The 16123-nt window shown below is 56.1% G+C and overlaps 2 protein-coding genes across 3 annotated transcripts; both read right to left on the reverse strand.

Annotated features, from left to right (window-relative positions):
• Nucleotides 1–1714: 1714 nt before the first annotated feature.
• On the reverse strand, nucleotides 1715–6799 carry MRM1 (mitochondrial rRNA methyltransferase 1). Of its 2 annotated transcripts, XR_003515695.1 has the most exons (6): nucleotides 6095–6799; nucleotides 5806–5899; nucleotides 4052–4184; nucleotides 3848–3967; nucleotides 3134–3635; nucleotides 1715–2804 (listed from the first exon to the last, which is right to left on the reverse strand). XR_003515695.1 is itself a non-coding variant. In XM_027569384.1 (5 exons), exons 1-5 carry the CDS (start codon nucleotides 6655–6657, stop codon nucleotides 3553–3555), a joined length of 993 nt encoding a protein of 330 aa, XP_027425185.1. In that variant the 5' UTR covers nucleotides 6658–6799; the 3' UTR covers nucleotides 2948–3552. The 2 variants fall into 2 exon arrangements, 1 of the variants encoding a protein (XP_027425185.1); XM_027569384.1 differs by lacking the exon at nucleotides 1715–2804 and having other exon boundaries at nucleotides 2948–3635.
• An 824-nt stretch (nucleotides 6800–7623) lies between these two features.
• DHRS11 (dehydrogenase/reductase 11) lies at nucleotides 7624–15701 on the reverse strand. Its single transcript, XM_027619979.2, has 7 exons — nucleotides 15342–15701; nucleotides 12536–12745; nucleotides 9873–9967; nucleotides 9344–9473; nucleotides 8648–8740; nucleotides 8380–8445; nucleotides 7624–8255 (listed from the first exon to the last, which is right to left on the reverse strand). The coding sequence occupies exons 1-7, from the start codon at nucleotides 15699–15701 to the stop codon at nucleotides 8214–8216; spliced, it is 996 nt and encodes a 331-aa protein (XP_027475780.2). The 3' UTR covers nucleotides 7624–8213.
• Nucleotides 15702–16123: the final 422 nt, after the last annotated feature.

Consider the following 16123-nt stretch of genomic DNA (forward strand, 5'->3'; position numbering starts at 1 on the left):
AGGGGATGAAGCAGGGAGGAGCCTCCCCCTCCCCCCCACCCCCCCCAGCCCCCCCCCCGTGCATGGCTGGTAGCCCCCAGAGTGGCTCTCTAGATGGCTCAGACTCCTGGGACCCACCATGCCCAAAGCAGGTTAGATTAGGTTCCAGACACTACACAGGAGTCTGTGGGCAGGAGAGCAGGCTCTGAACCCCAAGTAGCCCCAATCCCAACATCTAGGTTCCATGCTGGGTTTGTTCCTAGAGAGCAGAGCTCGATTCTGTATTGCCACACACGGAGGGAACACCGTGACATCTCCATTCATTTTCATCAAGTCTAGTAGTCTGGATTCTCCAGAGACACAGAACCAAGAGGTGGTCCCATACCCCATATCCATACCCATATCTCTGTCCACATGTACACATCCTTGCTTATTTATTATGGAGACTTGGCTCCTGTCATTGTAAGACTGGCAAGTCCCAGTTCTGCAGGGTGAGTCAGCAAGCAGGAGCCCCGGGAGAGCGGTGATGTAGTCCCCATCTGAGGCCAGCAGGCTCAGGACCAGGAAGAGCCCATGTTTCAGTTCCAAAAGGCAGGAAGAATTCTTAGTCAGTGGAGGGTCAGCCTTTTTTTTCTCCCACCCTGTTCAGGTCTTCAACTGATTGAATGAGGCCCACCCACACTGGAAAGCGCGCTCTGCCTTAGTCTACCAATTTGAAGTTTATTAATAATCTGTTTATTTATTAATAATCTCTACACCTAATGCGGGGCTCAAACTTACAACCCTGAGATCAAGCGTCACATGTTCTTCCAAATGAGCCAGTCAGGCACCCCGCAACTTAAATGTTCATCTCATCCAAAAACCTTCACGGAAACACTCAGAGTAATGTTTGACCAAATATCGGGGTATGCTGTGGCCCAGGCAACTCCATACATAAACTGAGCGGTTACATGCAGGTCTGTATTATCATGTGCTATTCCTGGGGTATGCAGGGCTTAGATTTACAGAATGCTATTTTACTGATGCTCTCTCGTTTTATTTTTACAAATCCCTGTTGGGGAGGGCTAGCTGGAGCAGGTACTGAAGGCACTATCCCCATTTTACATATGCGGAGGCTGGGAAGCCATCCAGGCCAGAATCCATGCAGCCAGGGCTGGACCCAGCACCTTCTTAAAGACCTCAGGGACAGAGATAAAAGGTCAACTGGCCCAAACTTTCAGACATGCGCTCAAAAGCACGGGTGTGAGTGATTTAGAAACAGTTTCTTGGACATGAGAAGGTGGTTCGAAGACAGGTGATTCTCGAACCCCAACGGCTCACTGGTGTCAGCAGGGGAGGGACCTGTCTCCCTCCCAAGAGATTCTGTTCGAATCAGCCTGGTGCCCCTGGGCATCTGGAATATTAAAGATGTCCCCACCACCACCACCACACACATCCTCAACCCCATCTAAGGTGTAGCCAAGGTTCAAAACCGCATTAGGCTCTTGGCCAAGAGCACAGCAGGGGTGGGGGAGGCCGTGTAATTTGCCCAAGGCTGACATGTGCTAGTAGAGGTCAGAATCTGTGTGGGAGTTGAAGACGGACAGCTCAAGGGGACCAACATGGTAGAGAGATCTGAGTTTCACGAAAGGATTTCTTCCTCTTTATTTTTTTTTTCAAGATTTTATTTATTTATTTGACAGAGAGAGACACAGCGAGGGAGGGAACACAAGCAGGGGGGAGTGGGAGAGGGAGAAGCAGGCTTCCTGCCGAGCAGGGAGCCCGATGCGGGGCTCGATCCCAGGACCCTGGGATCATGACCTGAGCCGAAGGCAGACGCTTAACGACTGAGCCACCCAGGCGCCCCTCTTCCTCTTTCTTGAGAGGAAGAACTTTGACTTTAGAGCAATCTTTTATTGTCTAATCTTTTAATGTCTTTCTAAACTGGCATCCCCATCAAATTCCAAGATAAACTCATTCCAAAGAGAAAAGGGTGCTACGATTTACTGAGCACCACTGTGTGGGGGGCATTGAGCTCACGTTGCCCTCTCGTCCTCCCACAACTCGGGAAGGTAGGGTCACCCCCCTTCACGGACGAGGAGACTGAGGTTCAGGTGGGAAAGGAACTTGCCCAAGGTCACACAGCAATCGGGACTTGAACTTGGGTTGCTGTCCCCCAGATCCAGGCTCCAGAGCAGTGGTTCTCAACTAGGGGCAACTGTGTCCTCCGGGGGGGACATGTGGCAATGTCTGGAGACACGTTTGGTTGTCACAACAGGGTGCAGGGCGTGCTACTGGCATCCAGTGGGGGACAAGCCATCACAACGAATGTCAAGACTGCTGAGGACCAGAAGCCCTGCTCCATTGGTTCTCGGCTGGGGCTACACAGCACACCCACTTGGCGGCTTTAACGATCCTGATACCCAGGGCTGCCCCCTGACCATTTACACCAGGTTCTCTAGGGGTAGTCCCCCAGTGTCGGTTGTTTTTGAAAGCTTGCCAGATGGTTCCAACGTGCAGCCAAGACTGCTCTAAACCATTTATACTGGGGGCTTCTGCTCCACTTGTGGGACCCCGTGGAAGGAGGACCAAACCCATCTGGGGTGTATAATCGACAGCAACCCTGTGCTCATTACTACACAGAACCAAAGGCCAGGTTCTGTGGTTCATAGGTTCCTTTCTCAGAGGTGCACCGATGAGTCGCTGGTGAGGGGTTCTGGAGGGCCAGTGAGGTGAGAGGCATTTGCTATTCTTCCCCTCGCCTCTCTGGGGGCCACCGCCAAGCACCTCCCCAGGTGGCTGCCAAAGCTGCCAAGAGACTGTGGATCAAAGACCAAGGCTGCCACCTAGTGGAGGAATGGGACAGAACAGCCCAGGGAATTTTTTTTTTTAATTTTCTTATGTTATGTTAATCCCCATACATTACATCATTAGTTTTTGATGTAGTGCTCCATGACTCATTGTTTGCGCATAACACCCAGTGCTCCACGCAGAACGTGCCCTCTTCAATACCCATCACGGGGCTAGCCCATCCCCCCACCCCTCCCCTCTAGAACCCTCAGTTGGCCAGGGGATTTTATTTGATCCTCACAAAGAGCCCTGGGAGGCAGGCATGGAAGGATGAAGCCATGGGCTCAAGGAACCCACTGGGGCAGAGTTTAGCCTGGATTTGTACCTGTCTCATCCACAAGAGGAACTCAGGCCTCCCTCTACGTTCTCACACTGGTTCAGGAGGAGCAGGACACCTGGACTGGGCTGCCCGATTCCCTTCTGATGTCTTCATTTCCAGGCAGGGCCCTGGAGGAGAGACCCTCTATCCCAGCCCAGCACATCCTGGAGATCAACAAGCCACCACCCCCAAGCCCAAGGCCAAAATCAAAACAGGAAACAACTTTCCTCTGGTCTCTAGTAAAGAAGGGCCTGGGTGCACACTTGGGTAAGAGACTCCAGCACATTCGAGCGTGTGGGTATGTGTGCCCTCCAGTACACACAACTCAGTCCAAGTCAGCTCCCATTCTGCCTCTCTTGTTCTGATCCTGAGGCCAGTCCTGGGTGCTGCGCCACTCCGGGCCCTTCGGATGTGGCTGAGGGTTCTCAGGGGTCTTGGAGAAGGTGCTCTCTCTTCCCCTCCACAGGGAAACCCTTCCTCTGGCTGCAAATGGAGTGAAGAAGAATTCCTGCGCCGACAGACAGGGGAAGGACAAGGGGAAGGGAGAGGATGGAGAGGAGGAAGGACCACATCCCAGCACTCCCTCGTTTCATCCTCAAAAGAACGCACTTTCCCCATTTGGCACATACAGTGACAGAGACAGAGAGAGCAACTTGTTTAGGGAGAAGGAGCCGTGCGTGTGCGATCAGAGGGCAGGAGGCTGGGCAACAGCAGACTCACCTGCAGCCACGGAGACATTCAAGGACCCCAGTCCAGGAGGCAGCCGCCGGCCGGGCAGGACGGTAAGCGCCAGCTGGCAGGAGGCTTGCACGGCCGGGGACAGGCCCGAGCCCTCGTTACCTGCAGGGCATGGACGCGCAGGGCTAACAAGGCCGCAGTGGGACGCACAGATCTCAACACGGAAAAGTGGGGACATCTACCTACCCAGCACTAGGAGAGTAGGCCGGTCCCAGAGGAACTCCAAGCAGCTAGTGGTGGGGATCTCAGAGGACGGGGAAATCTCAGGCCCTGGGCAGCCCACCGTGCCAGCCACGAGCCAGCCCTGCCGGGCTTTAGCCTGACAAGGAGAAGAAATCACGTTCTAGCTTCCCAAACCTTCATCAGAGCCCCAGGCGAGGAGCTGGACTTGCCCATATGATCCATTCAATTCAGTCAACAGTTGTTAAGCCCCTAGAATGGACAGGCTCTGTTCTAGGCTCTGGGGACAGGGCAGGGAACAAAACAGGCCAAAATCGCAGCCACCCAGAGGAAGGGTGATTGGGGTGGGCCTCACTGAGGTGACACCGGAGGGCAGAGCTGAAGGGGATGAAGAGTACCGTGTAGACATCTGGGGTAGGCAGAGTAAATGCAAAGGCTGAGAGGCTGGTGCTTATGGGACACGTGTGAGGAACGGCAGATGGGCAAGGTGGTGGCCCGTGGGGAGGGAGCAGCTGGGGCAGGAGAGGGAAACCAAGTGGCCACCTAAGGCAGGACCTCAAAGGCCACTGGAAGGACTTTGGCTTTTACTCTGGGAGAGCTGTAAAGGCTTTGAAAGGTTTTGAGCAGAGAAGTAAGATGGTCTGACATGCTTCAACAGAATCACTCCGCCGGCTGCGTTGAGAGCCAATAGCAGGAGGAGACTGGTGAGGATGTTTCCACCGTAAGGCAGGCAAGAGAGGATGGTGGCCTGCCCCACAGTGGGAGCCATAGAGATGGTAAGGATTGGTGTGAATACAAAAATGACTTCAAGGTAAAACCGACAGAATCTGCAGGTAGGTGGGCCACGGGGTGTGAGAGCAGGAAGAAGAATCAAGGGCCCCAAACAAAGGGATGCAGTCACCCTCGACTGAGCTGGGCAAGTCTACAGAAGGAAGCACTCAGCTTTGGAAATGGGAAGTGTGAAATGCCCCTCAGATCACAAAGGCAGCTGTTGAATCTGGGGCTCATGAGTAAGATCCAGGCTAGGATACGCATTTGGGAGGCATCCAAGTATAGATGCTGTGTAAAGCCTTGAGACTGGATGAAACTAAGAAATGAAGAGATCCAAGGACTGGGCCTGGAAGCCCTGAGGGGGCGGCTGGTCAGGGGAGCAGCCAAATGCAAGGCAAGACTGCCCCCCTGTGTCCAGCAAGAGAAGGACAGCTGAAGACCAAAAGCTGGAGCAGTAGAGGGGTTTCTTAGGTTTATCCCTTCCTGGATATCAAAGTTGTTTCTTGTTGTTGTTGATGATGGTGGTGGTGGTGGTTTGTTTGAGTTTTTGTTTTTTGTGGGGGTGGGAGGAGGGGAAAGGCAGAGATCAGTCTGTCCTCGTTCAAAGAGCCTTTGGAAATGTGTCTCTACTCAGCGAATGCATGATTCCTGCCACCCAGCTTTCCACAGTTGAACAAAAAGCATTTACTGACAACCTACTGAGAAGGCAGTGAGGCTCTCAGGTACATTAGCCTACGGGGCAAAGAGATGCCTGGGGAAGAAGTGAGGTAAAGGGAATGAAGCTACGAAGTCTCTAACTTCAGATCCTGCTCTACGTATGGTTTCGAAAATTCCAGGATCCTTCCCTTCCCAAAGCGATTCAGAAGGGCGTAGGGAAGGATGCCAACATCCTCCCCTTCCTCCATCAGCTGCTGGATGAGTGCCCTTGGAGAGACTGAGCTTGGCTCATTTCTGCTCCTTTACCCACCGCCCCCCCTGCGCGCCATTACCTGTAGAAAGCCGGCCAGGTCATCAGTGGAGAACACGTCCATCACCTCCAGAGCCCCCGCGCTGGCCTTGCTGACTACCGGAGTGAGTGGGCAGCTGCAAATTTCCCCATGCCCCGCATTAATCTGGGTAATCTCAAACCTAGTGGCCCTGCCCTCCGCCTGGGCCCCCAAGGGTTAAGGTGAGAATTCTGGCGATGGGGAGGCCTGGCTGAGGGATCAAGAATCAAGGTGCTTAGAAACTCGGCTGCGCCCCAAACTGGGGCACATGGGGACTAAGGGACGTCCGTGCCTGTTTCTCCCGCTGGTGATGACTTTATCCACTCCGAGGAAGTGAGCAGAACGCAGCACGGCCCCAAGATTCCGGGGATCCTGGAGGCTCTCGAGGACGAGCCACAGCTGCTGGGGGTCGTCGCCTGGCCTCGCCTCCCCGACCTCGGTCCAAGGCCGAGGCTTCAGCGGGCTCACCTCCATGCAGACGCCCTGGTGGACCTGAAAGCGGCACAGGGCGTCCAGCTTCTGCCGTCTGGGCCGCAGAACGGGGATGTCCCGTGCCTCTGCCGCCCGGAGCAGCTCGGCCCTCTCCCCCTGCAGCCCGGACCTGCCGGCCTGGAGCAGGAGTCTGGTCACGCGGCGACGGGCGGCCCGCAGGGCCAGGAGACAAGGGGACAGGCCAAACAGAAGTTCCAGTCCCCCCGCAGAGCGCGAGGTCGGCGCCAGGTCGTCCAGCAGCAGGCGGCTCAGCTCCTCCCCGCCTGGCCTCTCCCCACGCCGCGCCGCTCCGGAGAAATGACGCGCGGGGAGGCGACCCGAGCAACGCCAGGTCGCGCCCCCGACGGCCAAGAGCAGTGCCATGGTCAATGCCCCTGCAGCGTCATCTGGAGCGCTCTCTCCCGCCGGGGCCGGCTCCCGGCTCCCCGACACGGGTGAAAGGGACGAACGGCCTGGACTGCCCCGCGAAGACTACCCAGAAGCAAGGAGCCGAACCACAGCGGCCCCGCCCCGCCTCCCACGTGGGCGACCCCGCTTCCGGGTCCAGGCGGCCCGCCCCCTGCCCGTCGACGCACTGCGCATGCCCTGCCGCCGGGCCGTGCCCACAGAGCCTCCTGCAGGGCTGGCTGAACCGCCGCCTTGTCTGTACCCGCCGCCGGCCGAGCCACCCCTACCAGCGACTTCATTCTGCGCCCTTCCAGGTCCCAAGAGGTCCCAGGAGGCTGGAGGGCCACACTCACCCCAGGCACCAGCAAAGGCCACTTTAAGAGCAGGTGTTCAACCAGATCAATCGTGGTGACTCCCTGCCCCCGTCCAGCTCACCACCCGGTGCTGGTGATTTTCCTTAGAAACTTCTGCATCCAGCCCCTCCTCTGCACCTCCACTGCCTTGTCAAACCCTCGGCATCAGTCAGCAGGACCGCAGCAGTAACTTCCTATCCCGTGGCGGCTGATTCTCTAAGTGACAGCTCTGTGCCTGTCCTGCGCCTGCTGACAAGCCAACTGATGCCCTCGGCCCACAGGTAATGGGCAGTCTCCCGGCTCAGCACTCAGACCTCCGGTGATTCAGGCAGGAGCTTCCTTTCCAGCCCCGCACACCCGCGCACTATGTTCCGTGCTGTTCCCACACCATTGCCTGCTCAGCCAGCCTCCCACCCTCGTCTCCACTGTTGTCCTCTTTCCTGGCTGGCAAACTCCGACCCATTTTCAAGACCCAACCCAAACCCACGTCTGCTACCTAAGGTCATCCACACTCCAGGAGTGATGCCCCAAATCCACCCACAACCTCCCCTGATCACACAGAAAAGGAGGAAGAACTGAAAGACACTCCTGAAGTTGTTGCAATTTTTTTTTAATTATCACAGTGAAATCCACTTGGGAGGCAGGCCCTGGTATTCAGCTGCCATAGTCAGTGGAGTGATGACCCCTGTGGGAGCTGAGAAGCCAAGACTGGGCTGGAGAACTGGGATGGGGGAAGTGAAGGGGTGATGGGGGCAGTAGGGCAGGGAGAGGAGGGAGCCTGGAGCCTTGGATTACCATTCAGATGGAAGGTGAGGGCTTCTCTCTGCCACCTCCTTCCTGAGGGACAGGGGGAGCCCCCCTTTTGGCCACAGTCCCTTCCCCAGGTCAAAAGGAAGAGACAGAAGAGAGCAAACAAAGGCCAAGGAGCGTAAGAAGGGGACCGAGAACGAGTTAACAGGTAAAATAATCAGGGACACCACCTCCTCTTCCCAGCCCACTGTTCCTATTTGTGATGGAAACGATTTGATAAGATATAAAAACTTCAAACAAATTTTTTAGCCCCTGGTGGGGTGGGGAGAGGAAGCGGAATCCAGGAGTCCAGAAATCAACACCTAAAATCCAGAGGCAGGAGCCAAGCCGCGAGGGGCGGGGAGGGAAGGCCGAGCTCCCCACAGGAAACTAGATCACCTGCTCCGTGGGCCTCATCTGGATATCTCCAATCTGCTGAAAGGCACAAGGCTTGAGGCGGCCAGGACGTTCTCCCCACCCCCTTAGGCCTCCCTGCTGTCCTCCTCTGAGGATGGCTGGCCTCCTCCAGGGGGTGCGCAGTCAAGGCCAGACTCACCTGGACATGTGGAGGGGTGCTGAGGACATAGATGACAGCCTCGGCCACATCCTCGGGCTTGAGACACTGGAGAGCACCGGAGGAAAGGGGGTGAGGTGAGGGCAGAATGGACCTCCCACCTCTAACGTCCTCTGTAGCATCTTCATCCCCACCCCAGCCCTCCAGGAGGGGCAACAGGCTGGCTAGAAGGGTTCGGTCCAAAGGCCAGGGTTCCCTCTGCCTTTACGTAGGGGGTGAGTGGCTCAGCCGTCCCAGAGGGAGGCCCCACCTTTATGCATTCATAGGTGGCAGCTGCCTTCTCAGGGTCCTTGTCATGGAGTTTGAAGGCGAATTGTGTCTCCACCACTTCTGGAGAGATGCACTGGACCAACAGAGAGGGCCTGCTCAGGGGCCGAGCCAAGCCCCACTTCCACCCCAATCAGAGGCCGGGCTTTGGGGAGGGCAGGATGGAGATGGTGGGGCCCCCTGCTTCCCGGTGATGGCTGCCCCATGTCCAGCAACCACCCCATCCTCTCAAAGCTGCAATGATCGCAGTGATACCTGCAACCTACAGAGCCCTTATCAGGTAAGGGTTTTCCAACAATGTCCCTTAAAACATCATAGCCAGGTAGGGGTCACTGTCTCCATTTTATGAGTGAGAAGGCTGAGGCTCGGAGGGGCTGAGTGAGCTGCGCAGGGCCCTGCGGCCTTCCAGCAAAGAGCCCAGAGTCCGGGTTTCCAGCCAGGCTGTCCCACACCCCTTGCTTTCCCTCAGTCTCACCCACTGTGTTCCCTTTCCCATCAGCCCCCTCCCCCCTCACAGGCAAGGACTGGGCAGGGTCATGCAAGCAGTGGCAGAGCCCAGGGGCCCTGTGCCCTCACACTCCCAGCAGCACACCCTGACCAGTGTGTGTGGGGGGTGGGAAGGGCCTGTGCCCCCCCTGCCCCCCCCCCCCACTGCCCTAGGGCCAGGCCGCACCCTCACCGTGGCTCGGATGTGGGTCTGGGCCTCCCGAAGCTCTTGCCTCAGTCCCTCTGTCAGGGCGGTGACAGCATACTTGGTAGCACTATAGAAATGGATCATGGAGTGGGGTGACACTTGGTGACCCGACATGCTGGGTGGAGGGAGAGAAGGGGAAGGAAGAGAGTGAAGCTGCTGAGAGCAGCCACGTCCCCTGCTGCACCAGTCAGCCCCACCACCCAGATGCCCCACAGAACCCTGCTCAACGGGACCTCTGGGGGCCCACTAAGGTAGCTTCTGTGATTCAAGCAGCTCCTGCAAGCCCTGAGCTCCCTGCAAGTCCAACTAGGGCCTGGCACTTGATATGCCCTATTCCTTCCCTCACCCATAATTGGGCCATTTGGCTGCTAACCGGCTATTAAATCCCTACTTTACCACCAATGAAACGGACCTCCAAAGAGGTCAAATGAGCTGCAACAGATCACTCAGCATGGTCACCCAGCTTGGTGGGTGAGTGGTGGTCTGAGCTTTAGCCCTTGGCCACCTGCCTCACCTGTTGATGTTAATGATATGCCCGTCATCCACCTTGCGTTCCTTCATGGACCGGTAGGCCTCCCGGGTGCAGATGCTGAGGGCCAGCACGTTCACCTGCAGGCCGAGGAGGGCAATGGGGTGTCTCCAGCTTGGGCCCATCTGAGCAGGTAACAGAGCCACAGAGCAGCCCCCGCCCAGGGCGGGTGGCATTCCAAAACAGTGTCCAGGTCCTATCAGAGACCACCAATGGCTCCAGGGTACCTTGCCTCCCCCGAAAGCCACCAGCCCCAGCTGACAGTAGTGGTAGGTAGCTCCTCTCCCCCGGTGAACCCACTCCTCCCCCAGTTTCTGTAAACAGGAACAGAAAACCCCCAAACCTATCCATGACCCCGGAACCTCCCTGTCTTGGCTGTCTCCTCTGCAAACAATAGAACGTCTGCCTTAGAGAACCATCTCCTTTTCTTCCCCAAACACCCTACTCTTCTCTGGGTCAGCGTCCCTGGCCCTGCTCTCTCTAAAAAGCCTAAAATCCTTCCTAAGATGGCTTTAAAAAATCTCTCTCCTCAAGCACAGACCCTAGCCTCTCCCCACCCTACCGAGTACTCTCTGCTGCCTTCCCGTCCCCTTCCCCGCAACTATAAGCAGAGTAGACCTGACCTTCCTTCCTTCCGTGCCTTCCTTTACCCTCTGTTCCATCTACAAGACTAGGCACAGAGACTTTTTAGGGGGTGGGGTAATTGGTCACAGGATGGAAGGGGAGCTCCCAAGCACATGGGGGCTTTCTGTCTTCCTTGGCTTCTGCCAGAGGTGACCCCAAATCCCCACCCTCCAGGGAACAAAGGCCTGAAGAAATATCTCAGCTCTAAAGCTCCCGCCAAGCCCCACCCCTCCCCCATGAGGACAAGCAGAGACAAAGCTTTCAGCAGGTCCTCATGTCTCTCCTCCAGGGAAGAAACAAGACCAGCCCAGACATTCGATGTTTCTCGGGTGTCAGAGCCAGGCATAGGGTCAGAACACTCTTGGCATGAACTTGCCTCAACATTCATGGGCTTTCAGCCCTGTTTCTGGCCCTCTTAGTGAAAGGGTCTTAAGGATTCGATATAAGTCCCTCATTTTACAGATGTGGGAGTTGAGGTCCAGGTTTAGAGACCCACTTACTGCAGGCAAGGACCACAACTCAGATCTCCCAGAAGGCTCTCTGAGCACAGGGGTAGTGCCTCATTTTCATGGTTCACTGTTTCAACATTCATTGTTCATTTGCAGGCCCAAGCACCTTTTGGGTGCTAAATCAATTGTGGGAAAAGACATATCTCCATGCACACACTACTTTCAACTTCTCAGGAAACTTTTTTTTAAATTTTTTTATTAGACAGAGAGAGGTACAAGCAGGGGGAGCAGCAGAGGGAGAAGGAGAAGCAGGCTCCCTGCTGAGCAGGGAGCCCGATGTGGGACTCGATCCCAGGACTGCAGGATCATGACCTGAGCCGAAGGCAGACGCTTAACCGTCTGAGCCACCCAGGCACCCTCGGGAAACTTTTATACCCTAATATTACCCATAATATAGTCTACAGGTTGAAAACAAGGCTGTGTTTGGTCTATACAAAATTTTAAAACACTTTCAATTCATTTCCAACATGTACTGGAAGATTTCATTCACTCAAAAAATATCTATTGAGTATCTACTGGATATCTATTATGGGCTGAGGCTATACAACAGAGAATAAACCAGACAAAAATCCTTGCCCTAGCGTGCCTGGGTGGCTCAGTCCGTTAGGCGTCTGCCTTCGGCTTAAGTCATGATCCCAGGGTCCTGGGATCAAGCCCCACATCGGGCTCCCTGCTCAGCAGGAAGTCTGCTTCTCCCTCTGCCCCTCCCCCCTGCTTGTGCTCTCACTTGCTTTCTCAAATGAATAAATAAAAAATCTTTATTAAAAAAAAATCCTTCCCCTTGTGGAGCTGAGGTTTTGGTAAATGGGAGGGGTAGGATGTCACAGAAAAACCCAGGCTCTCCACTCCTCTCAAAGAAACCATAAGATCTGGCCACACTGGACCCACACTGCACTACCACAGTGATGCGGGATGTCAGCAGTCACCCTTGTACTTGGCCGTGTGCTCCCCCATTTACTGCACACTCCACCTGACCCAGCTCACTCACTCAGGTATTTACCTGGCCCCGGGGGACCCTGGGCCCTAGATATTTTTGGTATAGGTGTGTTCACCCCAATTAAATGTGACAAGACTGCAGCTCATAAAGGGTAACCACCTGCCTGAAGCCACAGGGTGACTGGCAGGGCTGGGTCAGAACCTCATCTCCTGTCTCTTGGTTCCTTTGCTTCCTGTAAGACCGTGTTCCCAAGCACTCAGCATGGTGCCGACACACACGGCATTCAATAAGCAGTTCTCTTCCCTACTAGTCTTTCTTCCAGTAGAAGGAAATCAGCCTGGACTTTAGAAAACTGCCCCTTTAAGGGGCTCAAGGGAAAGGAGAACAAAAGATATGGCCATTCATCCACTCACTATGCCTTTGGTAGGGAAAGAAGCAAGGGGAGAGTCAAGGTGCCCCAGGTAGGAACCCAAAGCTCCCTCTTGCTAGATGTCCTACCCTGAGTAGCCCTCTGGTTCACAAAGCCCTGGCTCCCCTACTCTCCCCCCAGCCCCACCCTCCAGGCCTGCAGCCCTTACATTGAACATGTCCTTCCAGCCGCTGGTACTGCCTGACAGCAGGGTGTCAGGCCGGGCCAAGCCAGCATTGTTGATGCAGATGTCCACACCGCTATGCTGAGATCGGACGGCCGAGAACATGGAGAGGATATCCTCCTCGCTGGACAGGTCACATCTGTGGGGGATCAAAGTCCCGGGGTAGCCTGCACTCTTACATTCGGCAGCCAGCTCCTATGAAACCCAACAGGGGGCTAACTGGGGTGAGCTGCTCACGCCCACACCTTCCTGCCCAAGACAACCTTCCTCCACTGTCACCGCTCACAGAACTTGCTCCTTTGGCAGCCACCTTCCAGCCGCATAGATGTTGGGACTACTGGTCCTCTTTGGTCAAAGTCCAGGAGATTATGAGCACCCCCTGAGTGAGGGGGGCCCAGGGGAGTTGAGATCATCAATGGAGGAATCCCCTGATAAACTCGAGTCTTCAGTTCAGAAAAGGGAGAGGGGAGCCAGGAGTCCTAGGCATAGCGTGGCCTCTCTTTCTTCTGCCTCTCCTCCAACGGGAACCCCTCCTCGGCTCACAGGTAAGCTGTACCTCTCACCCCACCCCATGCTTCTTCCACCAGTGCCATGAGTCACTAAGCTGGTTACTCCGGGATTCTCTCCTCTCCCGTTCCCTCCTCCAGTCCCTCCCAGAGGGCTTAGGTCTGAACTGTCACCCTTCCTCCACAGAGTGCAGCCAGCTGGCTTTCGAGTTGGGCCCAACTGCCAGTCTCCCCTCGCCCTACCTCTAGGAAAGGTGAGGAAGTCAGGACAGATTCTTTCCGTCTGTCCCACAGTGTACCCTCCTTTACCCCAAAATTTCTGGGGATATGATGAGGCAAGTCACGTGGCAGGTGACCCTGGGCAGCCCCAGTGTATCAACAGGGACCTCAGCACACTGAGGAGCCCTGAGACAGAAAGACCGGAGGAAGCAGAGCCACTGGGAGGTGGCTGTGAGGGCCATGGAGACTCAGAAGCAGGAAGAAACCAAGCTGTGTGGCCTTGGAGGCCGGTGCCTGGGCACCTGAGCCTCGGGAAGGTGACCGTACATGTGTGGGAGGGAGAGAGTTGGGGGGTAGGAGGCGCCCTAGGCCAGCTGCCCTGGCCTCGAACCCCTTCCTCCCCAAATCAAGATGGGAATAAAGGGCTAGAGATTCTTCTCTGCCTTAACTCTCCAAGCGTTCAAAAGGTATGGTCCTCTGGGACTTAGAAGGCCCCGCTGACCCCCTTTCACCTACTCACAACCACCTCAGGAGACAGGGCCTCTCTCTGTCGGAGGCCAGAACTCAAACTCTGCTTTAGTATCAGTAAGAGCAAACTAAGGAAGCCTGGGATTCTCCCTTCCGTCTCCAGACTCAAATCCCCGCAGGAAAGCCAGATTGCAGGGCCGGGGGACATATTGCTCCCTGTCACTGCTTTCTCATTGTCCCACCTGTCCTCGTTTATCCTAGAAATGACCCTAAACCATGTCTGTCCCCTCACAGCACAGGCATTTCTCTCATTAAAAGAGTCATCCTGGGGCTGGGTGAGCAGCCTGATGATCCCCTTGGAGCTCAGGGACCCCTCTCCTGGCTAGTTTGGGGTGGAGGAGTAGGAAAGAGAAGGCAACAGCAGCTTTAGAATTAAAGAATCCAGCGGTGTAAATCCTGGTCTGATCATCTAGGCTCCAAGGCTGGGGCTGGGCCCTGAGCTCCTCGGATTAGGAGAAAGGGAGAGGTAGAGTAGAGCAGTGGTATAGCTGGGTGACCTTGGGACTATCTAGGCAGCTATAAAGTGTACCTTTGGTCAGCAGCAGGGGAGGGGACAGCCCTCCTTCCGGTACACCTTCTCCCTCTGTCCGCACCCAAGGCCTCCTTATGCAGGGACTTTGAGCAATGGTGAAAATAATGCCCTGCAGCTAAGCACTGGCCCAAACCCCAAGAGTGATTCCTGCCAGGAGCAAATCCAAAGATGACCTATGATGGAAATTTCTCGTCTTCTTCCTTCCTCTTACAACACGGCCAACTTCATTTCATTTTTCTCTGAGCCCTTAGTGCTCACATCTTGCGGCTCCCAACCCCAGGGTTGGGAAAGAACAACCAGGAGTTCCAGTTCCACACTGCTTTGTCCCCTCAGGGCTCACATATTCCGCACCTTATTTCACCTACTCAGTCCCACCTAGGACAGTGAAATTGGAGAAAGGTCTATCTGTAAATATCCCCCTGGGTAGGGGTTAACCCTTAAATTTGGGGGTGAGGAAGGAGAGGGCGAGTCTCTTTTGAGAAGCTCCATTCCCACCCCAAAACCACTCTCAGTCCTGGGTAAAAAATCATCATGATCAAAACCTCTAGCCCCTGTTCATCTGACTGGCAGCCACTTTGCTCTGCTTTGTGGGCGAGGTCTGGGGACTAGAGGAAACAATCCAGTAGCCAATTTAGCCCCTGAGGTCAGAAAGCTTTCTTTCCTTCTCCCTGGCTTCCCCTTTCCTCTGACTACCTGGGCAGGCAGATAGGCAGGGAGAAAGTTGCCAAGGAGTCAGAGATTTGGTACACTGGAGTAGAGTCTGTCAGGAGTAGGTAGGGGCTCCTTAAAAGACGGGACTTTCTAAAAAGGAAGGGAGAGGCCTGCCCTACTAGGTATCCAAGGCTCCCACTCTGATCCCGTTGCAAATGGCCTTGGGGTGACGGGCAAGGGAGGTCAGGGTCGCAGCCTGGCTCAGGTCACCACTCCCCCCCCACCCCCAGCCCAGACCCTACCCCGGTGGAAACGATGCCTCCCAGAACGACCTTCTCCCCCGGTGGGGACTTACCTCGATGTTGCCCACGGTGCGGGCACAACCCACTACCTTCAGTCCCTGCTGGACCAGGGCCCGGGCCACAGCCGCGCCGATGCCCCCCGAAGCTCCTGTCACCAACGCCAGCCGGTCCCGCCACCGCTCCATGCCAGCCCTAGCGGTGGTCCCGAGCCGCCCGCCCACTTCGCTCCGGGAGCCGGACATTTGGATCGCGGAGCTCCGCCCAGGGTCGCAGGGGCTCAGCCGCTCTTCGGTCACCGCCACGGCCGCTGCAGCAGCCGATCCGCTACGCTCCGAGCCGCGCCCGAACCCGCCTCCATTCTGCCGGGCCCGGGGCTGGGGCTCCACCCTCCGCACCCCCGCCACCCGCCCCATCCAGCCGGGGGGCGGTCCCGGCCTGGCCGCCCCGCCCCCGTATCACGCCCCTTCCGGCCCTGCCCCGAGCCTGGCGGGAGGTGGGAAGCCAGGCGCCGCGGGAGGGTCCCGGGAGCTTGAGGCTCTGCTTCCCATAGGGGCGGGGAAACCGATGTTTAGCGGGGGCTTGCTCCAGGCCCAGGCCCGAGGCTGCACGTACCCCTGCTCCGTGTTCAGTCTCCCTTCCCAGTTCCTGAGCCCTAAGGTCAGGAGGAGAAATTACGGGCATTTAAGGTGACTCCACCCCCAGTGGCTGATGGGAAGGGTTCAGCCCAGAAAAGGTTGTGTCTCAGCTATCACTGCCCAGTTACCTTGAGAGACTCTCAACCCTACCTGATCCCTTGGTGTTACCGGAATGAGAACTCAAAAATGGAAATATTCCC

This window comes from Zalophus californianus, chromosome 16 (genome assembly GCF_009762305.2).
Source record: "Zalophus californianus isolate mZalCal1 chromosome 16, mZalCal1.pri.v2, whole genome shotgun sequence".
Classification (NCBI taxonomy): Eukaryota; Metazoa; Chordata; class Mammalia; order Carnivora; family Otariidae; genus Zalophus; species Zalophus californianus.